A 26,877-nucleotide genomic window follows, 5' to 3' on the forward strand; every position below is an offset into this window, starting at 1 on the left:
ACAGGTTTGGATGGACTTTTGGGTCCAAGTTCTGTCTGATACTTTAAGGTACACGTTCCCTTAAATAATCCAGCCTTATGTAAAGCATTGATTTGTAGCAGTAACATGCACATGGAGATAAAGAACTTCAAAGAACTACCTTACAAGACCAAGAAATTAGGGAACTAACTCAAGAAATGGGGTTGTGCTGGTGTGAATGAGAATGCCAGCCACAGGCTCACATTCCCACCAGGGAATGGCATCAGTTGGAAGGATTCAGAGGTGTGGCTTTGTTGGAGGAAGTGTCACTTGGGAGGGCTCTGAGGTTTCAGGAAGACACCAGGACCAGAGTCTTCCTGCTGCTTGCCAATGCAGACACAGAACTCTCAGCTCCTTCTCCAGCATCATGTCTGCTTGCATGCTACCATGCTTCCCACCCTGATGATAACTGGTGAAACTTCTGAAACTATAAGCATGCTCCAATTAAATGCTTTCTTTTATAAGAGTTGCCGTGGTCATGGTGTCTCTTCACAGCAATAGAACACTGACTAAGACAGGGGTCAAAGCTCTGTCATTTTTTCCACAAAGGCTCAAAATTACCACGAAGGTAGAGGTGAGTGATTTGGTAGTAAAACTTACACCAAGTTTTAAAAGCCACCATATGAAAAGTAAGAAAGTTGGGCTAGAGAAACATCTCAGCAGTTAAGAGCACTGACTGCTCTTCTAGAGTTCCTGAGTTCAATTCCCAGCAACCACAATGTGGCTTGTAGCCATCTATAATGGGATCCAATGTGTGTCTGAAGAGAGCAACAGTGTACTCACGTACATAAAATAAATACATCTTTTTAAAAAACGAAATAAGAGTAAGAAAGTTCTATCAATGGTAGATATGAAGTTAAATAAACTGGGATATAGTAACTGCTAATATTGGGCAAAAGCAAAAATAATTAGTTTTATTAAATACTTCTGAGAGGCTAGAGCTGTTATCTTTTTGTCCACAAAATCACCTTTCTCTCTGAAGAACTCTGACAGATTTTATTTAAAAAGTATTCATGTGTATATGTGTATCTGTGTGTTTAGGTGTGTGTGAGTGTTCACATGCCTGAGTGTATGCGTGTATCATGTGCATGTCTGGTACCAGCAGAAGTCAGAAGAGGGCAGTAGATTCTGGGAGCTGAAGTTATAGATGGGTAGTGAGTCACCATATCCTCTACAAGAGCAGTAAGTTCTCTTAACTGCTGAGCCATCTCTAGTCCTATATGACAGATATCTACTTGTTTGTTTTAAAAAGATTTATTTGTTTATTTAGTTAGTTATTATGAGTACACTGTAGCTGTCTTTAGACACACCAGAAGAGGGCATCAGATCCCATTACAGATGGTTGTGAGCCACCATGTGGTTGCTGGGAATTGAACTCAGAACCTTTAGAAGACCAGTCAGTGCTCTTAACCACTGAGCCAGCTTTACTTGTTTTAAGTAAAAATCTGTACCTGTTCATCCACAGCAGACAAAAGTAACAAACAAACTCCACAAAACAAACAAACAAAAACCCCAAAACCAAACACCTAAATATATTAAAGGCTCTGGCTTCACTGGAATCCGCCAACTGATGGGGCCTCTTCCCTGTTGGGTTTTGACTCTCAGAATGGACATCCCTGTTGTCTAGACAACTTTCATTGATTAACAGTCACTGATTTAGATAAAACTACTTTAAATAAGTTCCTCTTCTTAAACTGTACAAGGCACAGAGGTATTGTGCTCACAGATAAGCATCAAGGAAACCTGGAAAAATAAACACACAGGGCTGTTCCTTCAAGAGGACACTGTGTCTGTTATCCATACAGAAGGCTGGGGATGGGAGCACTTACCTGCCTGGTGAGCTTCACTTTATCTTTGTGACTAGAGAATTTTCTGGCACCAAACCCTTTTCCAGACCCTTGTCATAATTTTTTTTTTCTCAGTCAATCTATAGAACCCATCTTATGGACTCTACAAAGAATGTCAATGTAGTCACCTCTGATCTGTATTTAGCTACCTCTGTTCAAGATTTCAGTGTGCTTTGTTGTACAGATGGGACTGAGTTAATTATCTCCAGGATAGTTCTTACCCAATTGTGCTGTGCTTTATTATAGATGCTTGAGATAAACTACTGGGGCCAGATGCGACAAGTCTGAACCAATGGTGGGTAGTAAGCTGTGCTACGTTCTTACCTCCCTTGAATCCTCTCTCTGCATGCCTGTGAAGGTTGCAGAGACCCCTGAAATTATTCTCTTTTGATAAGTATCCTTAGGAAGCAAGAATGATCCTAAGAAACAAGTAGACGAGGATAGAGAGATGGTTCAGTGCTTAAGAGCACTTGCAGGTTTTCCAGGGGACCTCAGTTTCGCACACACGATGGCTCACAACCATCCAGAGAACCTGATGCATTCATTCTTCTTGAGCACCAGGCACACATTCATACATGAAGGTAAAACACTCATACATATAAGTCTAGAAAGAAAAACAACCCAAATAATTATCCTACATAAAACAGCTATCCCAACTTAAACAGATATCTAGGAGCTGGAGAGATGGCTCAACAGTTAAGCACACTGGCTGCTCTGCCAGAGAAACTGGGTTCCCTTCCCAGATCACAACGATCTGTAACTGACACCTTCACAGACATACACACAGGCAAAACACCAATGCACATTAATTTTAAAAACTGAACAGTATCGCACGGATATTGAAGCAGACCGACATTCAGCAGACATTGTGGCACACTTCTCACCTCAGCATGTCCGTTAGGACCCTAAGCTCAGGACGGGCCTGAACACCAGAGACCCCGATCCACACAGTAACAACAGCAACAGTCTGCACCCCCACAATTCAAACAGGCTTTCAGAACACAGTGGCTTCATTCTTTGTTTTTGTTTTTTGTTTTTTTTTGGTAATTTTATTTATTTATATTTCAAATGTTATCCCTCTTCCCAGTTTCTCCTCCATAAATCCCCTATCCCTTCCCCACAACAGCTTCAATTTGAACAAGATTTGTTTGGAAGGAAAAAAAAGATTTCTTGGCCTAAGTCACAGTATCAACAGATGATACAGTGGGGCTGAGGAATGTACCTCAGTTTGCCCTGCATGCAGAAAGCCTTGGGTTCAATCCTCAGGACTGCACTATGCAGAGTGTGGTGGTGCACACGTGTAAGACCAGTGCTTAGAAAGAGGCAAAAGGCTTAGAAATTCAGCGTCATCCTTAGCTACACAGAATTGTAGGCCACCTTGGGCTACACAAGACCCTGTCTCAAAAATAATGGCACAAAATATAAAATATGCTGCTGAACTCAAAGCTAAATATTGCATTGAATAACTGGCAAATGATAAAGTAGCTGCTCTTACTTATAGTAACTTGATAACGAGAAGTATCTAGTTGTAAAAAAAAAAAAAGAGAGAGAGAGAGAGACATTTTGAAATGAACTAGAGTTGGGTGTAGCTATTTGGGATACCAACAAGTCTGTGGATCTAGCAATAAAATAACAGAGTTTTTACTGGAAGTTAAAGCTTTGCCTTTGGGTTTTATTCATGGTGTACTTACTAAGAAATATATCAGCATTATGCTAAAGCAGACACTATCCACTGTGCTCCTCAGGCCTTATGCAAATACTTGTAGAATTTAGTACTAAACCCCAGCAGTTTGCTTTTCTTCATTTGGAAAAAAAGGACTCACTTTATCAGAAAATGAGAAGTATATTAAGCACCATTTTTTTTTTTTTTTAAAATTTGACAAGCCAACCAGAACTGGCTTCTAGTTATATTGTTAACCTAATCAGCTTTGGAAATCATGGTATTTTCCCCCTTTACTAGTTTAACTTGTTTTATGTATAATTTTTTTCCTAAAAGATTTCCCCAAAGTATTCTGGTTTCCAGATAGGCCTGGAACCCATAAACCTCTCATCTAGCCTCCCAAATGGTGAGATGAGAGATGTGTACCACCACGGCCAGCTAGTTCCCTGGCTTCTAGTAACAGGCTGATTCTGTTCTCAGTGGTACAAACAGCAATTCTTTCTCTAGAGTGCAGAGGTATGACAAACGTAATTTATCCACTGCTTGCTCATGGTTTTAGAGACTGAACACAGGATCTCAGACATTCTAGGTGAGCACTCACCAAAATGAGACCAAAACTTAGTCCTTGAAGTCCATTTTTTGGTTATTGCTTTTGTTTTTGAGATAGGGTCTCTTGTAGCTCAGGCTGGCCTCCCACTCAGTATACAGACAAGGGTAGCTTTGAATTTCTGAGCCTTCTGCCTCTACCTCCTGGATTACAAAATGTGCCACTATGACATAACTATATTGTGCTGGAGATCAAACTTAGGGCTTTGTGCATGGCAATTTAAAGACCTATTAAGTGCTTCAGAACTGAATAAGCCTTCTTTACATTTCTTTAAAGATAACTGGGCTGGGGGTCAGAGATCAGTTGATAGATGCTTGCTGAGAAAAGCAAAAGCCTGGGCTTGCCCCCGACACCAAATAAAATTGATTATGGTAACACATGTCTGTAATCCCAGCACTTGGGAGACTGAGGCTGCCACGGAACAAATTCAAGGCCAGCATGGGCTACTTGAGACCTTGTCTCACAAACGAACAACCCCCAAAGAATTAAGGGAACCTGTCTTCTAATGAAGAGGTAATATTGCTACATGCAACTGTAAATCTCACACAAGACCCATTTTAGTGTCCAGCAAGTACACTGACTCACAACTGCCTATTAGTCTAGTTCCAGGGGATCTGATGCCCTCGTCTGGCTTCTGTGGGCACTTGCATACACATGGTTTACAGACACATCCCCAGGCTTGCGCACACACCCCTCAGTCTCATCCACATGAGACAAAACAGAAAAAGAGCCAAGAGTTATACTACACGATCAAAGAACAGAACAAGAGCTGATTCTTACCGGTGCAGTTTGCCACCGTAAAATGGCTTAGTATGAAAGGTGATGCTGGCTGAGTATCCCGTCTTCACACAGCTGACGCTGACTTTGCCGCCTAGTTCTACCCAAGGAACTGTGAGAATGGAGCGGGCGTATGCACAAGGCAGGGAGAACGTGTACTCTTCTCCGTGCTCCAACAGACAAAGGACACCTGAGTGTGAAGGCAGGAGGGCGGTTACAGCTCCTCAAAGAAAGGACTAAAGACTCCTTTCCTATGTAGTAGTGAGCATCATTAGTTTATGTTCACTAACCCTTTGATACTGTGACTTCATCTGAGAGCATTTTCTGATACCACTGAATTGGGGCTACTTCCTGGGGCTCATGGGACCTGGAACTGTTACAGGGCAAGTAGTCTAAGTTTCTCACCAATGTTCCTAAAAATAAAATAAAGCCCTGGGGCTGGGGCTGAGGTGGAAGCCTGCTGTGTGGCATCATGCTAAGGCTTGGCCACAGCGAGGTAGTCACCAAGACAGTACGATGAGTCTATGTATTTGAAAGAAGAACAAAATGTAATCTTTTAAATCAACAACTATAACCATCCTAAGTTTTGTTTGTGGTGTAAGAGAGCTAAGTTGTGATTTTCAATCGAGTATCATTCTATTTGGGATTTCTATATTAACTGATGTTACAGTAAAGAGCAAAGAGTAACAGATCTGTACAAGGTAACTAAGACACACTAAGTGTGCCCAAGCTACATTACTGCCTTAAAGTCTTATTATTTGTATGAGTGTGCCTGTATGTGTGTCTGTGTGACCGTGAAGGTCAGAGGAAAAGGTAGCACCACCACCTCCTGTCAGTTAGCAATTAAACTAACTTCTCTCTAATGTTGGACAACATAACAGAAGCAGAATAAATGACCATAAATCCTATTTTGATTGTGTGGGGAGTTGGTGTGGGTATGTGTATTTGTGTGTAGGTATCAGGAGGCCTGAGGTTAACACGCAGCATCTTCTTGTAACAAGGCTGACCTTGAAATCATATAGACCTGCTTGCTTCTGCCTCTAGGTGTTGGGGTTAAAGTGTCTACCATACCCAGCTTCTACCTTCACTATTATTATTATTATTATTATTATTATTATTATTATTTTGTTTGTTTTTTGGTTTGTGTTTCTCTGTGTAGCTTTGGTTAATCTAGCTATCCTGTATCATAGGTACAGAAGAATCTTTAAAACCCTATAGCTAATACCTACAGCCTTTCCAAACCTAGCAAGACTGATATAAAAACTGGAGAACATTTTTTTACTCACCTTCTCCAACCATTGTCACACCTATTGACATGCCTAAGAACTTGCTTTTAGTCCAGACATGTGCATTTACACACATCTTCCTTTCTGCACATTCTGCATAAAATCCTGAGACTGGAGGATGATGGGACACCTGCTCAGCAACAAATCTGACAGTGTAACAGTCTGAGACACTCTGGGTCAGAGCCTCATCTGGCAGAGAAGCATGGTTTGTGATGGCTGGGGAGGAAGAGCCGCCACTCACACCAGATGCCACTTTGCTCTTAGGCATCCTCCAGGAACAATGGAAGGTTTCTCCAATGATAGGGTTGTACGGCTTCTTAGCAATGGCTCCCTTTCTGCCTTCATGAAATGAGGTAAGGTAGTACTCAACAAATCGAATCATTCGGTCCTCTGGCGTGGCTCCATTGGTGATGCCTATGAACAGGTCTGGATGAGACATGAAATCTGCATACATCTCCAGTAAGGAACGCTTCTCCAGGATAAAAGTAGGAAGCACCACCTAAAACATCAATACAAATCAATTAACAAGAGCAGTTAATCCACATACATATTTGCAAAATAATGATCTCTATCATCCAAGAACATCTCATACTGGAAACAGAAATGCAAACCAAAGGACTTGGTCTTATAAAAGCAGAAAGAAGCCCAAGCATGTTTAAAAGGAGGTGAGACTCTGCCTGAATGGTTAAGATTAAATACAAATTCAAGACTAAAGAACAGACAGAAGGACCGATGTGAGTTCCAGAACAGCATGGACTACTCCAGGGCTGTGTGACCCTCTTCCTAAGGTTCTCAAGATTCCAGGTTACATGACTATCAGCACATTGTATAATGCCAAGTATTAGATAAAACATGCTCTTTTCTCCTTTTTTAAAGATTTTATTTTATTATTTTTAACTATCTGTGTATGTGTACATTTGTGTAGGGTATATACAGATGAGTAAGTGTAAATCCAATGGAAGCCAGAGGAGGGTATCAGGTCCCTGAATTACAGATAGTTATAAGCTGCCCAACAAGGGTGCTGGGAACCAAACTGAAGTCCTGTGCAAGAGCAGTACCTGCTCTTTAGTGCTGGGGCATTCCCTCTAGCCCCCACCCCTTTCTTTAAAATAAATTGTGGGAAGCTGAGCGTGGCAGCATATGGCACTTGGGAGCATGAGGCAGTATTCATTCAAATGTGAGGCCAGCCAGTATGTGCCAGTTAGTTTTTGTAAATTGGACAGAAGCCAGGATCATCTGGGAAGAAAGAACCTCCACTGAGAAAAAAAGCCTCTGATTGGCCTGTAGACAAGGGATTGTCTTGATTAGTGATTGATGTGAGAGGGCCCAGCCCATTGTGGGTGGTGTCATCCCTGGGCAGCTGCTCCTGGATGGTGTAAGAAAGCAGGCTGAGCAAGCCACAAGGAACAAGCCAGTAGGAAGCACTCCTTCACAGCCTCTGCTCCAGTTCCTGTCTGCAGGGTTCTGTCTTGCCTTTTCTTCATGGACTGTGAGGTGTAATCAGGAATTAACTCTTTCCTCTCTAAGTTGGTTTTGCTCATCGTTTTATCTCAGCAACTGAGGAACAAACTGAGACACAGGGGTACAGATCTCTTCACCGGCCATGGAGACTTCATTACGCAGTTCTCTTGACAGTGTGCTCTGGGATGTTACACTGAGAGCCCGACCACTGGAGTTTGATCCTGGAAAGTATGCTAGAAGAAAAGGACTGACTCTTGGCTGCACCACCACACACATTACATAGACACAGTTTAAACAGAAAAGGCTCCTCTCAAGCATGTAAGTCTAAGTTAAAAACTAAAACCAACCAACTAAATGAACAACCAGCAATTTTGACCTTTTAGCAATGTAGAATCAATTCTAAAGGCAAAAGGCTTTCTGTTTAAAGTACCCCAACAGGTAAGTATGGAAAACAATCTTTCACCTCTACATTACAGCTTTTGATGGAACCCAAATCTCAGTTTAATTCATGACAGATGTCTCCTACGTAGCCCAGGCTGGCCCTGAGCTCACCATCCTCCTGCCTTGGTTTTACCTGTGCAAGGACTGCAGACAGGGCTGTCTCCTGTCAGTCTGAGGTACAGAGCCCTGGCCTCCCAGGCAGCCAACCTGTCACTTACTCTGGTTAAGTCCATGCCCAGCTTGAGCTGGGACAGGAGGTGCAGGATCACACTGCGCTGCTCCTCCACGGCCCCCAGGTCATCCTCCTTGTTGTCACAGGTGTCCTCTATCTCATCATCCGCATTGATTTCTTCAGGCTCCTTGATGTGGAAGAGAGCAGAGTCCACTATTACAGGTGCTCAGTAACACCTACTTGAAAACCCTTCTGAAAATATAAATCCCACCACTGAGCCAAGAAATAAATTCCCTTTGAGGAGAACATAATTGCCGGTATCGAGCAGATGGTGGTCCTGTAACATATGTAATATACGTTTTCATTCGTTTGCTTGTTTTGTTTGAGACATAGTCTCACCATGAACTAGCCTTGAACTTACCCTTGTCTTGGGATTACAGGCATAAGCCATAAAGTCTTGAAATTCAAGATGTTTTTTTTTGTTAATATTAATTGAAAATAAACTGTGTGTGTGTGTGAGAGAGGGGGGGGGGGACAGACAGACAGACAGACAGACAGAGACAGAGAAAGAAAGAGGCTGGCCATGTGTCTGAGTGTGCAGGGGCCAGGAAAGGCCTGAGGCTGTAGATTCCCTGAATCTGGAGCTGTGAACCCACCCAACATGACACCCACACTCTGGTGTCATCTCTCCAACCCAAAATTCAAGAGACCTAAAGAATATTTGTCCTTGTTTATTAAACTAAAGCTGTTAAGTACAATTAAAGGCGAATGCACGCCATGTCAAGTTCACACTGTGAACTGTAATTTGCGACTCATTCATGCCCGAGATCTGTGATTGAAGGGAGACCTTAGATACACATAAAAACTCTGTGGCCTCCCAGGCAGTCACGATGCCACCGGAAGATTATGTACTTCACCAATAACACCTAGACTGAGAATGCATGCTTCCACATCAGCAGCTCCAGATGAATGCTCAAACCACTCTGGTTTTTTAGACTAGATCTCTCAACGAGCAGCAGTTCACTGAATCATCTAGGCTAGTCTGTCAGTGAGTTCCGGTATCTGCCTACCTCTGTCTCCCTACCTGTTCCCCAGCACCAGTTAAAATTACAGATGCACGCCACAGTTCCTGCTGGGAAATCAAACGCGGACCCTCATACTTGCACAGCAGAAACCCTGAAGGAGCCACTCCTCAATGCTCCTGGCTTTTATTTATTTATTTTTGCCACGGTCTTACTTTGTATGCATCCTGGCTGACCTGGGAACTCACTTAGTAGGTTTAAATGCTGGCTACTACACCTGCCCAGCTTGCATTGAACAACAAATATACAGAGGATCAACAGAGCTTGAGCAGCAGTCAGCATGTTTAGGCAGATGTGGTGCCCAGCCTCTCACAGAGCAGACTGCTAGTATCTTTCTGTCAGAGCTGTATACAGGATGTCATCGTTTAGATGGCAGTGGTTGTATGGGTGTCTCCCTGTAGCCCAGACTAGTCTCAACATTTTCTCTATCTCAGCCCACAGAGATGGGAATATAGGTGTAAGCCATCATGTTTGACTAGCTATGAGGATTTAAAAAATATTTTATGTATTTGATTTAGGTATATGAATACACTGTTATTAGCTTCAGACACACTAGAATAGAGCATCGGGTCCCATTACAGATGGTTGTGAGCCACCATGTGGCTGCTGGGAATTGAACTCAGGACCTCTGGAAGAACAGTCAGCGCTTTTAACCACTGAGTTATGTCTCCAGCTTCAGCTATGAGAATTTAAAAAAAAAAAAGTTTGTTGGTATAATTTGTTTCCCCTACCACAATTAAAAATGCTATCAAATAAGACACTCATTTGTTTTTGCTGTGTAGCTTAGACCAAAACCAAAGCAAAACAAACACACAGACACACATAACTGTGTACATAACTCTCCTACAGAACCTTAAAGATCAATCCCAGGCACAAAATCAAAATTTTAAATTCTCGAAATGTTATTTAATAAAACCCACAACGTAAAACAACAATCAAGTCATAAGATAGTGGACTTCTAACTACTTTTCTCTAATTATTGCATGTGCACGCATGTGTGTGCGCGTGTGTGTGTGTGTATGTTTATTACTACGAGCGCTCATGGGTGCACATACGTAGACCAGAGACAGCTTTCAGGAGTCTGCCCTCTTCTTCCCTAGGCTCTAGGTACCACACTCAGGGCGAGAGGCTCATGTAGCAAGCCATGCTCTCTGACAAATGATTTATGGTCTAGTTTATTTTGTACGTTAAGACTGTGCAGACACATTTTGTAGGTGTATACCAGAGAGACTTCTGTTTTTCTAATCTTGAAGAGAGATGTCAAAACCATCTTACATCCCTCTTTCAGTGAAGAATTTACCTGTCAGAAAGCTGTTCCTGCTCTGGATCCTAGATTAGCTGCAGATAAAAGTCTGCTTGAATACTCTTTTTTTTTTTTTTTTTTAACAATTAAGTCAATTTATTTAAACAGTTGACTTAGGCATCTGCAATGGTGACTTCAGCCTCCACTCCTGATGGAAGTGATCTGTTTAACAATCTCAGAAGGACTGTGTAAGTCAATGAGTCGCTTGTGGATCCTCATCTGGAATCGATCCCATGTCTTGGAGCCTCACCACAAGGTGTTTTTCTGGTAGTGATCCTCAATGTCTTTGTAGGCATGCGCACTGGTCCTTCCACTTTCAGATTCTTTTCCTTAGCGCCTCTGATCAAGTCCGCACAAACCTTCTCCAGAGACTTCACGTTGCGGCTGGTGAGCGTGATCCGAATTCAGCTCCACGGGCGTCTTTCCGGTATCTTTAAATGCCATGGCTGAGGCGTTGCTTCCTGACCGACTTGTTCCTCAGCAGGAGCGAACAGCGGTGAGTCAGGACGGAGCAGACTGGAAGGAGCTCCGCAGCACGCACCAACAGGTCTCAGAAAGAGTTTATTTACTTATTTGTTTATTTTTAATTTTCTTTTTATTTATTTGCTCACTTTACATGCCGATCGAGTTTTTTTTTTTTTTAATCTATATTACTAGTCTGTGTGCGAGGGTACGGGATCCCACAAAAAAGGTGGCTGGAGAGACAGCCGTGGGTGCTGGGAACCGAACTCTTATATTTTTGGTTGTGAGCCTAGCCTTTAACAGCTGAGCCATCTCTCCAGCCCTAAACACTCATTCTTAAAACAAGAGGATGGAAACAGATTTCTCTACCCATGAAAACCAAATAAAACAATTTTATGAGATGAATAATCATGAAACCTCAAAGAAAGTCCTGCAGGGTTGGACAATGAGGATGAAATAATGTCCTCCAGCACAGTGAAAGGCAGTGACATCTGAGGTTGGAACTTACAGACTAAGTAATAATGCAAACACAGCTTCAGCTGGGCATCATTCAAGGAGGCACATGCTCAGCTGAGACCTTGGTACACTCAATCTCAGGACCAAGCAATGACCCAATTACTTCCTGGTTTAGACTTCCTCTACTGGAGGTAATATTAAAGAAAAGCAACCATGTAGAACAACTCTAGAACAATAGTATTAAAAAATTATTTTCCATTTACTTTGTACGTATGTATATCTGGTACGTGTGCATGTGTGTGGACACGTGGTTGTACATAGGGAAGTCAGAGGACAATATGAGGGTATCAATTTTCTCCTCCTTCCATGTGGTATTTAAGAACTTAAAATGCAGACCAGGCTCACATGGAATGTGCCTCTGCCTCCCAAGTGCTGGGACCAAAGGTGTGCACCACCACACCTGGGAAGAGAAATTTTAACAGCTAAGTGCTAACTCTGAACGACGGGGTGAAGAAAGAAATCAGAAGATTCCCTCTTCTCTGGCCTGTAGCACAGGATGGTCCTGAGGTGTGTGAAGCTGAGACTGAAAGTGCTGCCGTCACACATTTATTTATGTAAGGACACTGAAGCTGTCTTCAGACACACCAGAAGAAGATCTCATTACAGATGGTGGTGAGCCACCATGTGGTTGCTTCGAACTGAACTCGGGACCTCTGGAAGAGCAGTCAGTGCTCTCAATCACAGAGCCATCTCTCCAGTCCCCATTTTTTTTTTCTCTCTTTTTTGATTAGATACTCTGTATTTATATTTGAGATGTCACCCTTTTATCCTGCCCCGCTCCCATCGCCCCTCCCCTTCATTTGCCTTCACAAAGGTGCACTTCCTTCTGATCCTCCTCTCTACCCCATTGCCTTGGCATTTGGAACCATACATTGGGAAAACATGCCCTCTCTGGAACAAAAGTCTCTTCTCACATTGATGCCTGTCACTGCTATCTTCAGCTACATATGCAACTGGATCGATAGGTCTCTCAAAGTGCACTATGACACTTCAAAAACCATGTTCAAGTGTGTGAAATCCCTGCAAACACAGATGGCTAATAGTGACAATGGCTAGGAGTTGGTGAGTGTCTAGAACTCCTGCCATGTGAAGATGGCACCAGGTGGGGGAAATCACCATTCTAGCAGATTTATGCTTGCTTCTGTCTTGATGTCAGTAGGGGTAGTAAGAAACCACAGAACGAATGTGGGTGTGTACATGTTTAGAGGTACACGGATAGCTGGTGGCAGAATCATGGTGGACAAAATGGAACTCCCCAAAGCGTGTCAACACCAGCATGTTAACACGGTATATCGACAAGACCGTGTGCTTCATGGGGAAGCTGGAAAAGACTCATCCTACTGGGAAAATGTTTATTCCTTCAAATGGAGAAGGAAAAAATGGAACCATTGAATTGGTGGAGCCACTTGACATCTCTAGAATGGTGTCTGGAAAAGTCACAGCCAAGGAGGCCATACTGTGTGCATCCTATATCCGGTTTAAGGAAGATTGTCATTGCTTTGATCTTGAACTTTACAATGCAGCTGTGAAAATTATTGATGAGTTTCCTCAGTTTTTTCCTTTAGGGCTTATACAACATGACTGAGCTTCTTGAATCTCTTAAGATTACCAGTGAACCGCATTAAAGGCTATTAACGACTCCTCCAGTTTAAGGGAGACACTCCTATAATTTCTAATATTTAATTTGCTTTTTTACATATTATTTTTTTTTTTTGTAAATCTGACAGTTTAGAACTAAGTCTTTTTATAAATTTTTTAAAATTGATACTTCAATATATGGTCTGAATAAAAATATCACGCTGTTAAAAAATGTACATGGATGTGCCTGCGCATGGCAGATGTGGAGGTAGAGGACAGCTGGTCCTCTACTTCTAACATTTGGACTCTATGGGAAGAATTTAGGCCACAAGACTCTGCAGCAAGTGACCTGCCAGCCCAGGAGTTCCATCTTTTTTCCAGTTTGATGGAGGTTCACTTTCTCCCTTAGCTGATAGCAAGCTGTTTACTCCTGTACCACAGTGAACAGAATGCATAAAGGTCTATCTGGCATGTATGCTTGCATAGAGTCTGATCGCCTCTACAGAAACAGCTATCTCTGCATATTTACTGTCTGCATTAGGTGATCTCATTTGAATAGCATGCTGGGCTATCTGGCCTGCAGGTTATGGTCTCTTCCTAAGGACTCTCACCTCTAGTTTGGGCCTCTCTCCAGAGCTATTCTTATATCATCTCAAGTGCTGCATTACTACATATCCTCTCCTGTCACGTTCAACATGCTCAGAACCACACTAAACCTCAGACAACACTTTCTGATTTTCCTGCTGGGTGACTGTTATTTTGGCTCAAAAGCTTCCATCTATTATAGTCTGACTGACTTTTGTCTTTGAAATGCACATTGCTGATTCATTTGCCTTTATTTCTACTTCCCCAGTCTTCTATAACGTTTTAATTCCAAGTCATATCATATACCAATCCTCCATACATTCCTTCTCCAGGCACATGGCCCTACTGTCTCTCATATGAAGACTATGTTCTGCCTGAGTTCTTCGGGAGCATTGATAACTGTATGCATTGAAGTAATGCCACAGAGAGTACCACCTCATCCTGAGAACATGACTATAGCAAGTATCAACCCTGTGACTGGTTCCTGTAAGCTAGACACTCTGAGCGAGCTTTATCCTTCACAGTTTCACAAGGCATCACCACTGCTTTACTGGTGAGAAAGCTGAAGCTCAAAGTGGCTAATTGGTTTGTATCATTATCATTATTAGTTTTTTTGAGACAGGGTCTCATAATATAGCCATGGCTAGCTGAGATCTCACTCAGTAGACCAGGCTGGCCTCGAGCTCCATATACCTCTACCTACCAAGCGTTGGGTAAAAGGTGCACATCACTATGCTCAACCTTTGGCTCATATTACTAAATGGAGTTTAAAATCGTCAGGCAGTAAACACACACTACTTGCTATATAGACCCGCCCAGGTTACTCTGACATTCTGAAACCCACTTATACCATCTACTCCTCAAACCCTGCCTCTGTTCAGAGCCATCTAAAAGCTTTTGTCTCTAAGGTACACATCTTCGACATCAGTCCATATCCTTTGTTTTTCTCTTAAAGGCCAGATCACAGGAGTGTAAATGCTATCAGTTAAGGAAGATGTTTCACACTACCACCTGCTTGTTTTAGTGCACTTGTTTTAGCTGCTGTGGGTGTGTAGAGTTCACACCTCTTCAGTGAAAACACTAGACTTTCTCATTTGTGCCTCTCCAGACAGCCTGGTAACTACTTGTGTGTGCATGTACTTGTGTGTGTAAGTACACACGAGTGTGTGTCAATGCATGTTATTTTCTTATCTAGCCTGCTTCCCTGGACTTCCCTGCTTTCCATGTCCCTGGCTCCAGTTCTCTTTCATAAATTCAAAGATTATGCCAGGTTTGGAAGTCCTAGTGCCTTATCTTTAAGAAAGAGATTACTAGTATATAAATAACTATAACACCTTCATTATTCTTGACTAAGTAATTATATCAGGGGTATAAAGTAAAAACTCATCAAATATCACAGGAGGGATGATAGTTAACAACAGCATTTTTATAATAAGAAAGAAACTAGATTTTTAACAACAGGGAAATTAACTCAGTATCTTATTTTGACTTTCAAACATTAATTATATAGGCAAGTGAATGAGACAGAAAATAGCTTCAACTATCTACGTACTTATGGTCGTCATAAAAATAGCAGACAAGTGCACAGAAGGCAAAGCAAACAAAATGAAAAAACAATGCTATTTGTAAAACAGCACATCTACAGCAGAACACAACACTGTAGCTCCTGGAAACAGAATTAGCACCACTTTATAGAACTACTGAGCTGAGGTCAATTAGTGCTAGAGTAACACCTGTAACAGGTACCCGAGTGAGCAAAGCTTACAGTCTCAATACAACTTCAAGCTTATATAAATGTAATAGCAATGATTAGTAAACAAAATTAACTTAATACTGGTTGGTGGTGGCACACTCCTTTAATTCCATCATTCAGAAGGCAGAGGGAGGTGAAGCAGGAAGAGGTCTTGTTGATAGTTCAAGGACACGTAGGGCTACACATTAGGCTCTAGGCTAACCATGGGATAGAGTGAGACCCTGTCACAAAACAAACAAACAAGTAAAAAACAGATATCTGTATTGGCGAAAAGTAAACCCAAACTAAAAGAGGACATTATTCTACCTGGAAAATCATGTTCAAGTTCAACTATGCAGAACACCATAAGCTGCAGGATGTTAACTACTCTCTAGAGAGAACAGAACACTTCTGTTCCGACAACTGCCTTAACAACAGAGACAGCACTGTTCCCTTTCTAAGGACTCCCCCTTTCTTCCATCAAAACTAAGTTTCCACATTACCTTACCCTGGCTAAAACTCCAGACTCTGCAGCACACTGTGCTTCTGGGGCTGCCATGGGCTTGCTTGGTTCCGTTGCAAAGGGCTGCTCAGCTCCATTTTTATAGTGGTTTGATAAAGGTATCTTTGGTTCCAACCACTCGATTGTCGTCCCTGCTGAAGCAAGAGAAAAATTTTGCGAAGGCTTGCTCATAATCTGGGTAGGTGAGCAGATCTGAATTTTATTAAACAATTCTGTTTTGACTCTACAAGACTAACTCAGTTCAACCTGCACTGAAAAGAGACAGGTGCTTAGCCTCATTAGCATGAGCACCTTGATTGGGTAAGTCACAACAGGCAACTTGCAACTTGAAATGAGACACTATGTAAAAGAAATCAATCCTGTATAGGGCTGACCTTCTTCTTAGAAGAGTCTGAATCATGAAGGGAGCTCCCAAACACTCAAGTGGCCATTGGTATCAATCATGTCCCTCTAATAGTCAAAATGTATATAATTAGACTTTAGTGGGAAGCCACTTCAGGAACCTGAGATGGTAAAACAGTGTAATTTGTTTAAATTAGGGATTACAATTTTCCTAACCAATCAAAATAACTCACTGGCTCTAATTTAAATACCACACATATATACAGCCTTTATTTAAAGCATAAACAGCCCAATATAACTTTTAAACTGAAATTCTTTTCTACTGAATAAGTAGAGCTGACCTAGTGAAAGCCAGTAGTCACATTTAGAGACCTGTCATCTCAGTTAATGAATCAATGGTCTCTTGTTACCCTCAACGAGTCTAACAAAGTAGATTCTATGCCTAATCAATAATGGAAATGTTCCATTTGATTTCAGAGGCTGATCTGGGTTTCGCAGAAGCTAGGTTATGGAGGGCAAGAATAAGGAATACTCAGACTACTAACAGAACAGGTGGACATTCTCTAAGTCAAACGTCAGACTTCAGAAGAGATATAAATGCCAAATTACCCACCAGGCTAGATGGCAGTTGGCATTACGAGAGAAGGGATGTCCTGACTAAAGTCACAGGGCCTACTGTCAAGTTCTACAGAAATGAAAACATTCTCTAACTTAAAATAACTATTTTGCTATCATTATCCAGATTTTTTCTAAAAATTAAAAGGCACATGACCATTAATTAAAAGACACATTTTAGGAGGCTACTGACCTAACTAGAAACTATAAGACTTTATTAAATCAATGATCTGACATCAAGCTTCCTCCACATCAGCACACACACAACCGAGTCTTTAGATGACATCCACTTAGACCCTATCCGTGCTCCAGGCACAGCAATACACACTTGTCAGTTGTCATCCTAGCACTTAGGAAGCTGGGGCAGGAGTAGCTGAGGCTGACCTGGGATACACAGTGGGTTTACAGTCAGTCCAGGCTAACTAATGATATCTTATGCACGATTAATGAGATGAAAATATGAGTTTATGGAGTTAAAAATTCTTCTGAGTAGAGATTTCATTTTTCATGTCATGGAAGAATTTAATTTACTCATACATCTTCTCTTAGTCATCAAGAAAACATCAAAAAATAAGACTGTATTAGTTTAAGTCATACTAAAATTTCACAACTGTTTTAAATGATAAATACCATTTAATCAAGCCTTTATTTGGTATTTAACATAGTACTCAGCACTAGTGTACTATATTAAAGATAAAATAGTGCAAACTGGAAAGAAGTTGTTTCATTTCCCTAGCAAACTCATTAACTAAAATTAACCCACATGTCTTATATCATCTAATGTTCAAATTAGGGGAGTAAACCAAAGTACTCACTTCAGGATGTAACTCAACCAGTAAAAATGCTACATAGCATAAGAATGTAAGCATAAGAATGTAACGTGGAAAATATTCCTGATACTTAGTGAAGAACACACAATAGGATATGATCTAATAAGATACAATACAATGTAACACTGGGAGTAAATGAGAGGTGGACAGAGCTGAAGGTCAGGACTCACAGTGACTCTGCCCTCAGTACCTGAAAACAAGAATGGAGAGGGATGCCATTCACTTTAACAGAAACTAGGCTGTAAATGTACTGATATGTTGAATTTAAGGTCTCTAGTGTATATTCAATGTTGTTAAATATTAGAACTAAAATTATTCTGAATTCCAAAAAAAAAAGCACACAATCAGAAAGTGTGACGTGACTCACACTAGTGTGCCAACTGAAAACCAAGAGACAGGCTCAACTGATCTCTTTTCCTTCCCTTCCTTCTTGTCAAAAACTATTTTCCCAGCATTAGAGCTGTACAAACACAGCCCTTTCCATGTCTTAAGGCCAATGCTAAGCCTCCCTTAACCTCTGACTTACCTGAGGGCAGTGCACCCTTCTGATGTGATGCATGCTGCAGCTGGAGAATGTGAAAGCAGTCGTTTAAGCAGTTCATAGTTGCCATGGAAGTAGCTTTGAGCATCAGGAGGTCCTGGTCCAAGGAACTAAGAAGGCCAGAAGCAGGTAGGCATTCGATCCGTCTAATTAGGTCTCGTTGTTGTCCTTCAGCATGAGACATCATCTGAGGAAAAGAGAAGTCCTGTGGGTCTCACAGTATTAACACATGTAATGCTTGTTGGTCATTTAAACAATAGTATTTATTCTCTCAGTGTATTGGGCTTAGAAATTTATCTGAAATTTGCTAGGCTATTTTCTTGCTTTAAAAATTATTTTATTATTTTGTGTGTCTGGGTCTTTTTGTCTGCATACATATATGTGTACCACATGCATGTAGTGCCCCCAAAGACCACAAGAGTGCATCAAATCCCTTGCGACTGGAGCCACCACATGGGAGCTGGAAATTGAACCCAGGTCCTCTGTGAGAGCAGTCAGTGGTCTTTACCACTCCAGTCCTAGCTAGGCTATTTTCAATTAAAGGGCATTTAATGATGCTTATCAACTGAAGACTGTGACCTCTGACAGCTGTACTTTCTCTCTGGAAGTAATAAAGCTCAAAATGCTTGCCACTTTCTGTAACAATGTTACTTTATCCAAGTAACATAAAGAAAATTCAGAGCACTGTCAACAGCAGTACTGGTTTTTAATTCCACTGTTAAAGTTAATTTCCAGTCTGGGCCCTTTATCACTTTGCTCTGACACTTTAGTTGTACTAGATGTGAGCAGCTGTGAAAGCATTATAGTTCCCTGCCCTACTCCTCACCTAACTTCCTGGACAGAAAGTCTTGACTTCTTGTTCTTGCAATTTTAGAGCAGTTGCTACACTAAAAAGTTTTCAAGAAAAAATATTTTACTTAAGACATTCTTTGATTAGGAGCCTTATCCACCACCACTACTTCTGCCTATTTGCCACCCCAGGTCTCACTCTGTAACTCAAACTGTCCTGGAACTCACTATTTAGATGAGGTTGGCCTTGAACTCACAGAGATCCACCTGCCTCTGCCTCCAAAGTGCTGAGATGAAAGGCATGCACCACCACTGCCCAGCTCAAAAAATTTAATTTTTTAAATTCTTATTTCTATGGATGTATGTGTACCCGCTAATCTGTGTGTGCAGCATATTCATGCAGTAATGAAGGCATCAAATCCCATGGGACTGGAACTGTATACAGATGGTTGTATGCCATTATGTGGGTGCCAGAGAATGAACCCAAGTCCTCTGCAAGAGCAGTCAGTGCTCTTAACCACACAGAGGGACACACAAGCACATGCACATAGAGCAAAAGCATAAATAAAAGCTTCAACAAAGAAAATCTAGGACCATAAGAATTCACTGCTGAATTTAACCAGACTTCTTTTGTTTATTGAGACATGGTCTCACTGCATAACTCTGACCAGCTAGGAACTCACTATATCGACCAGGTTGGCCTTGAATTTACAGAGATCTGCCTGCTTCTTCTTGGAGAGTGCTGGGATTAAAGGCCTGCAAGCTTAAGAGAGAATTAAGAGCAACATCCCTGAAAGGATTTCACTAAAAAGGGAAGGAACAGCCCCAACCTCAGAAACCTGTTACCCCATTTGGTAAGAACATATCACAAGGAGAAGATAGAGCTGGAACATGGTAGAGCACATGCTTAGTATTAATAAGTCCCGTGTTCACCCTAAGGACTGGGGGATGGGTGGTGGTGACTACAGGCTCTAAACAACACATATGCAAAAAGAAAGTCTAGTCTATGGCCATACCACCCTGAACGTGCCTGATTTTGTTTGATCTCGAAGCTAAGCAGGGTCAGGACTGGTTAGTACTTAGATGGGAGACTACCTGGGAATAGTGGGTGCTGTAGGCTTAAAAAACAAACAAAGAAAGAAAAAGAAAAGAAAATCTAAAAAATTCAACCCTTTATGATAAAGTGCCCTGCTGAGTCAGATATAAAGGCTGGAGATGTAGTTCAATGGTAGGGTGCTGTCAACCATACAAGGGATCCTGGGCTCATTCTTTAGCAGTGCAAAACACAACAAACGTGCAGGTATGGTACAACGTGCCTGCAACACCAGCACTTGGGAGGTCAGGACAAGAAAACTGAAGTTTAAAAATCAGCCTGGTACATATTGCAAGACTCTCAAAATAAGGATGATGATGATGTAATGATGATGAAGGTTATAGTAATGATGGGAACAGCAGGGATGAAGGCAGGTGGAGAGATGGCTCAGGGGTTGAAAGCACTTGCTAATCCTCCACAGGACCCAGGTGTGGTTCCCAGAACCCACAACAGGCAACTCCTAACTACCTACAGGTGAATCTGACATCTCCTGGCCTCCAAGGGCACTCATACTTATAAAACGCACGCACGCACACACATAAAATAAAAATAAATTTTAAAAATTAAAAAGGGGGCTAGAAAAATGGCTTGCCAGTCAAGGGCACTTTTTGCCCTGGCAGAGGACCGGTATTTGGGTCTCTGCATTCCTATGGTGGCCCAGAAACAGCCACAACTCTACTTCCAGGAGATTCAGTCCCCTCTTCTGCCCTCTGAAGCTCCAGGCATGCATGTGCTATACTTACACACATAAGTCTTTTTAAATTCTTATAAAAACATTGAGATGGATCAGCAATCTGGATTACTCTGCTTTTCCAGAGAGGATCAATGCCCAGCATCAAGTCAGGCAGCTCATAGTCACCTCTAAGTCCAGCTCTAGGGACTGACAGCTCTGGCCTCTGAAGGTACCCACAAACATGTCTACAGATGCACACACTCACAAACTTAAGAAAAAGAGAACTAATAGATTAACCAAAGTAGGTAGGTCTGGCAGCACAAGCTGTAATCACAGCACTCGGGAGGTTAAAGCATGAGAACTGTCTCAAGTTCAAGGTCAACAAGGCTAAGGGTGACTGACTTCAAGGCCAACCTAGGTAAGACCCTGCATCAAAGAACTGTTACCTATAAAGGGACACTAGCCTACTTGACCATGTGGCTCTAGCAGGCCTTGTCCTTCTTCCCCGTTCCCTCTGCCTTGCTAAAAACCTTTAGATTGCATTTCTGAAGCTAGCCTCCACAGTCTATGCCCTAATTTGGCTGCTTCCTCTCTCTGAGGCTGACTACCAAGGTCCAGCTATCAAAGTATTGAAGCCTAACACTAATCAACATGACCAATTAAAATTGAAAACCTCATCCTGACACAGGGTTTTCCATTTACCTTTATAAACTGTCATTTTCCTATGGGCCATGTCTGTCTCCTCTATCCAGAGTCCTTGGTCTCATTCCAGGACAAATATCCCTACCCTCTCTCCTTTGTCCTCTTTCTCTTCTCGGCCTCTATCTCTTGCCTTTGTCCCTTATCCTTTATGCAGAGAACTTGATCTTGGGTTGTCCTGAGCTGAGACCAGTCCTTTCAATCTGTCACCCTCCCACCCCGCCAAACATCACAAATAGCAGAATATAAAATTAGCATAAAAATCAGTAGTTTTATATACAAATCATGAGCTCACTATCATAAAAGCGATCGTGTTCATAGTACTAATAACAGGAGTGGGGTCGGCCCTGGTAGAAGTGCATTTGTTCAGCACACATGAGACAATGACCTCAGATCCTCCACTTTGTGGGGAAAAATTAACACTTTTCACTGAAGTAAGGCAGAGATGCTTCCTCAGTGCTAGCAAGTGGGCTTGCTTGGCCTTGTCAGTGTGGGGTGGCTGTCCTGCCCAGCATCGCCACATCTGAGGTTTCCTTTAAGATCATGATAATACTGGAACCACAAAGAAATAGCCCCTGGAACATGGTTGAGAACTGCAAGTCATTCTTAGAGGTCATGTTATAATTTGCTAATATCTGCTACTTGTAACGTGGTTTTCAGAATGAACTTTGATATTTGTTACTGTAAGATTGAAGTCAGGCACTTAGGAAACGTAAATGATAAACAATGATAAGTGGCTTGGGGCGGGGGGTGGCAGGGGGAATAGGTCTATGTAGCCCAGGCCTACCTCTGCCTCTTGGGTGCTGGGATTACAGGCATGTGCCACCACACCCACCTCAGGCGGTTAGCTTGAGAGCATCTGACTTGCAGCTTCATGTACACACAGGCATGCATATAATCAAACGTGTATGAATACAATGTCATGGTTCTTGTGGGAACAGCTCTCTCCTTCCACCATGTAGGTTTGGGGATCAAGGTGAGTGGACAAGTACCTCAGTATTCTGAGCCATCTCATAAACAGATAAAGGGATCATTTATATATTTACTTTGGGAGGCAAAGTCTCCCTATATAGCCCTGGCTGACCTGGAACTCACTCTGTAGACCAGGCTAAACTTAAACTCACAGAGATCTGCCTGACTCATCATCTCCCAAGTGCTGGGACTAAAGACCACCATACCTGGCCTAAATTTTAACTTTAAAAACTTACCTAGTGACACAAAATACCAGCAAGAATAACTTTTAAAAAAGAATTTTTACTGTTTTTTATTAAAAGGATGCTTTATAACTGCTTTATGTAACTGGACTAGAATCAAAAGTAGTTACCTGTGTGTCTCAAAACATATATCTCTCTAAACTTCAAGTTCTTTATTCACAAACATATCACAATGCATCTTGACAGAGGGCTCGCTCTTCCTGCCTTCTGCTTGAAGCATTTACAGTACAATTTCCATAACCCACTTCTTAGCCTCCTAGAAGCTCTACTAAATTTAACTCAACAAACAATACTTGAAATAGTCACAACCCAACAAATGGCATCCTTTATTAACTAGAATTAAAAAGAAAAATATCATGAGAGAGGGCGGTATCAGAATTTGTACATTTTTATGTGTCACTCTGCCTAGCTGGTCTTTATTTTGTTTGGCTCTGCAGCTTGAGCCGGAGACTAGTGTGCATTAACCTAGCCATATTCTCTACCACTAAGCTCATGCCTTCTGCTCTATATATCACATCTCTAGTCAGGCTGTATGTCCTTCTCACTAGGTTTAAGGTTTCCTCTGACTGCATTTTGAGACTGGGCATCATGCTGTAACCTATTGTAGACTTATTTTGGAAGAGACTGCTATATACCCTCTTGCTCTTAAATATCTACAGGTGGGTTCTACACCACTATAATATGTTAAGCTCCTGAGTTAATGACAGAGACACTAGCTTTTATTAAGAGGATGGCACTACACTGGGCAGATTCTGATCTATTCTAGCCTGACTAGGCTGTTAATATCAAATAAATGCCCTGTTACTTGCCATTTTTTCCCACCTAGGCTGATTCTTTGCCCAGGCTCCAGCCTTACTGACTAATCAGAGATGATTGAAGAACATTGTTTAGAGCACACTGGTCAATGCAACACCCATGTCCAGATTGCAAGCTGAATTTGGGGCACAGGACTCCGCATCTGAACACAGCACATTAAGACCAACAAGAACAGTAGCTCAGACTGGAGGGTCTCCTTCCTTGGCATTCCAAGTGCTCTAAGATTACAGGCATGGTCCACCATACCAGACTAATGACTCTTTTGATCATAAATTTTTTAACAAAGGAACCAACAGTTTTATTTGAGAATGAAAAGCGAGGCACATTTTTTTTTTTGAAAAGAAAAGTAAAAAATATATAAACTCTGGAAAAATCACAGTATCCCCACAGTTTTAAGACATGAATTTAGAATATCTCTCAGTGTCTTCATCATTTATCCTAGCAGAATGGACAAGAAACCCTGATGGGCCCTCAAGACATAAAAAGAACTTACAAGGCACACTGCTGTTCTGAGTATCAGCCTCTGAGGCATACTTACTTCTCTGACCTCCACAAGATGGTCTGGATGCAAGTGAGCTCTTTTGTTCACTGACTGCAGTTTGGAATGTCCAACATTAAAGAAAGAAATGGCATTCTGACTTGGTCTCCTCTGGGATATGGGAGAATTACCACTAGATGCAAGCGAGAAGCTCCGGGACTTCAAGGGAGGATTATTCTGTCAGAAAAAGAAAACAATTTCTCTTGTGCTTTTTACAATTTTGGCTCTCTTGCCACTAAGTTATCATATACTTCAGGTTCTATACATATGCAATTTTGAGAATATGTTAACATTAAATTTGACTTAGGCAAATTTCTAAAGATTAACTTTATGCTATTCAAAGATTAAAAGTTGAAATTTCCAGTTTATCATTATAAAAGACTTTTTATATATGGTTTGAAAGTCAATTAGAATGACATTTTCCTGATTTCCTATTTTAACACTAAAACACAAAGACAACACAATAAGGAATACACATGTTGTGTATGCAACAGTATAGTACATCTCCTAAAGAAAACTTCAGAAATCCTTGGAACAATCTGGTACTTTCTGATCTCTGTCACTGACTAGCAGTTTGCACCACAAGTAGAATATTATGTTGTTTTTCTTGTAGACTAAGCCTCAAACCTAAACAGGATGCTTTGTTTGCAGTATTTTGAGAAAGGGTCTATCTAGCCCAGGCTAGCATCAAATTCACAATCCTGTCTTGGCCTCCAAAATATTATTACAGGTCCACCATTCCTAGACCTAAGTCATAATTAAAAAAAAAAAAAAAAAAAAATTAGTGGAGAAAATGCTGGAAGAAAAAAAAAAGAAGATAAAATATGGTGAGAAAATTGTTATCCTCAGATAATGAATCCTTTAAATGAGCTACTCATATATCACTTTTTAGATATCCCCAAATTTCAACAATTTAGTCCTTCCTTCTCATCTCAAAACAAAACTAAAATACTCTATAAAGAGCTAAATGAACACAGTAAACAAACAAAACATTTCCATAAAGTCGTAAATTATTGGGCTGGTGAGGAGATTTAGTGAACAGGAGCATCTGCTACAAAGCATGACAGCCTGAATCCAATCACTGGAGCCATGCTGAATGAGAGCGCTACTCAAGTACCCTCTGGCCTCCATGCACAAGGAGGGTGCATATGCACTCTCACAACTCACGTACACACATAAGAATTAAGAATCTTTTAAAAGATATTCAAATTAATAGCTAACAAACACATAAAAAGGTATTCAACACGATCAGTCATTTGAGAAAGAAGCTGGGCACAAAGTGTCTACGATCCCAGCACGTAGGAGACAGAGACAGGTGGATCCCAAGAGCTCAGTGGTCTACCAGCTAAGCCAAATTAGTGAGTGAGCTTCTGGGGAATGACCAAGGAAGACAGTGTTGACCTCTGGCCTCCACATGCACATTTTTCTATATAAGACACATAAACATCAATTGCCATATGTCCCAGAAATTCTACTCTTACATACATACATACTTCCAAGAAACGAAAGGAGGGGCTGACAAGATGGCTCAGTTGGTAAAGTGCTTGCCACAGAAACCTAAGGCTCTGAATTGGACCCCCAGCACCCGTGTTAAATGGGCAGGCATAGTGGTGTGAGTCTTTAATCCCAGAGTGGGGAGGTGACCGCAGTTGAATCCCTGTGGCTCACTGGTCAGTTCGTTTAGTCAAAGCAGTGAGCTCCAGGTTCACTGAGAGACCTGTTTCCAAAAAAAAAAAAAAAAAAGTGGAAAAAGTGATTGAAAAAGATACCTGGCTTTGAACTCTGGCCTCCACCTGAATGCACACACTCACATACACATACCCCTAAAGTAGTATGTTTATCCAGAAAAGTAAACCCAAATATTTATAGTTCATCCCATTCATAGCAACTAATGAAAACGCTAAGCCAACTACGGGGACTCACACCTGTAATCCTATCACTTAGGAGGCTGAGGTAAGAAGGGTAGGAAGATGGTAGTCAGTCAAGCATTTGCTGCCTGAGTGTGAGGACTAGAATTCAGATCCCCTGCACCTACATAAAACAGCTAGGCTTGGTAGAACATTCCGTAACCTGAATGTTGGGAAAGAGGACACAGTGGATCCCTGGAGCTTACTGGCTAGTTCAGCTACTCAAATCAGAGCTGTTCCAGGCCAAGAAAGAAAGTAAAGAGAGACTGAGGAAGATAAACATGTAGACACACCACATAAACAAATGTGTGTGTGCACTCACAGACCCACACACATACACACAAGGCTGAGACAGGAGGAGTGCAGGGCATGTGGCTTAATTGGCAGAGTACTTGTCTAACATGTCATGGATTTGACTTCATACATGACCTGGGTACCATATAAACCAAATGTGGTAGAACATGCTTATAATCCTAGCATTTGAAAGAGAAGCAGGAAAAGCAGATGTTCAGGTCAACATGAGATAAACGAGAACCTATCTCAAAAAAAAGAAAAAGGTTGAGGCAGGAAGATTGCTAAGAGAATTGCCAACCTGGGCTATACAGCAAGATCTAGGCCAGTCTGAATTAAAGTAAAACCCTGTCTCAAAAAAATCAACTGAAAGAAAGTATATAAGAAAGAAAGAGAACAGCTAGGCTGGTGTGGTGGCTCACATGTATAATCCTAACACTTGGAAAGCTGGAGCAGTTTTCAGGCCAGCCATAAGCGGC

General features: G+C 41.5%; 1 protein-coding gene and 2 pseudogenes across 4 annotated transcripts in view; 1 reads left to right on the forward strand and 2 right to left on the reverse strand.

Moving 5' to 3' along the window:
- OSBPL11 (oxysterol binding protein like 11) overlaps positions 1-26,877 on the reverse strand; it is a 57,835-nt gene that overhangs the window by 10,165 nt on the left and 20,793 nt on the right. Inside the window, exons 5-10 of one of the 2 annotated variants that reach the window (XM_080918741.1) lie at positions 24,201-24,377; positions 18,364-18,565; positions 16,036-16,181; positions 8,316-8,456; positions 6,196-6,694; positions 4,913-5,099 (exon numbers count right to left, since the gene is read on the reverse strand). In XM_080918741.1, coding sequence (XP_080774867.1) covers positions 4,913-5,099; positions 6,196-6,694; positions 8,316-8,456; positions 16,036-16,181; positions 18,364-18,565; positions 24,201-24,377 — 1,352 coding nt within the window. Of the gene's footprint in view, positions 1-4,912; positions 5,100-6,195; positions 6,695-8,315; positions 8,457-16,035; positions 16,185-18,363; positions 18,566-24,200; positions 24,378-26,877 lie in introns of both variants that reach the window. The other variant, XM_080918740.1, reaches the window with a different exon arrangement.
- On the reverse strand, positions 10,569-11,180 carry LOC308422238 (small ribosomal subunit protein uS10-like; annotated as a pseudogene). The gene has a single exon. The product of its transcript is annotated as a small ribosomal subunit protein uS10-like (transcript).
- On the forward strand, positions 12,866-13,217 carry LOC308422236 (replication protein A 14 kDa subunit-like; annotated as a pseudogene). Its single transcript has one exon. The product of its transcript is annotated as a replication protein A 14 kDa subunit-like (transcript).

This window comes from Micromys minutus (genome assembly GCF_963924665.1).
Source record: "Micromys minutus genome assembly, chromosome: 7".
Lineage (NCBI taxonomy): Eukaryota > Metazoa > Chordata > Mammalia > Rodentia > Muridae > Micromys > Micromys minutus.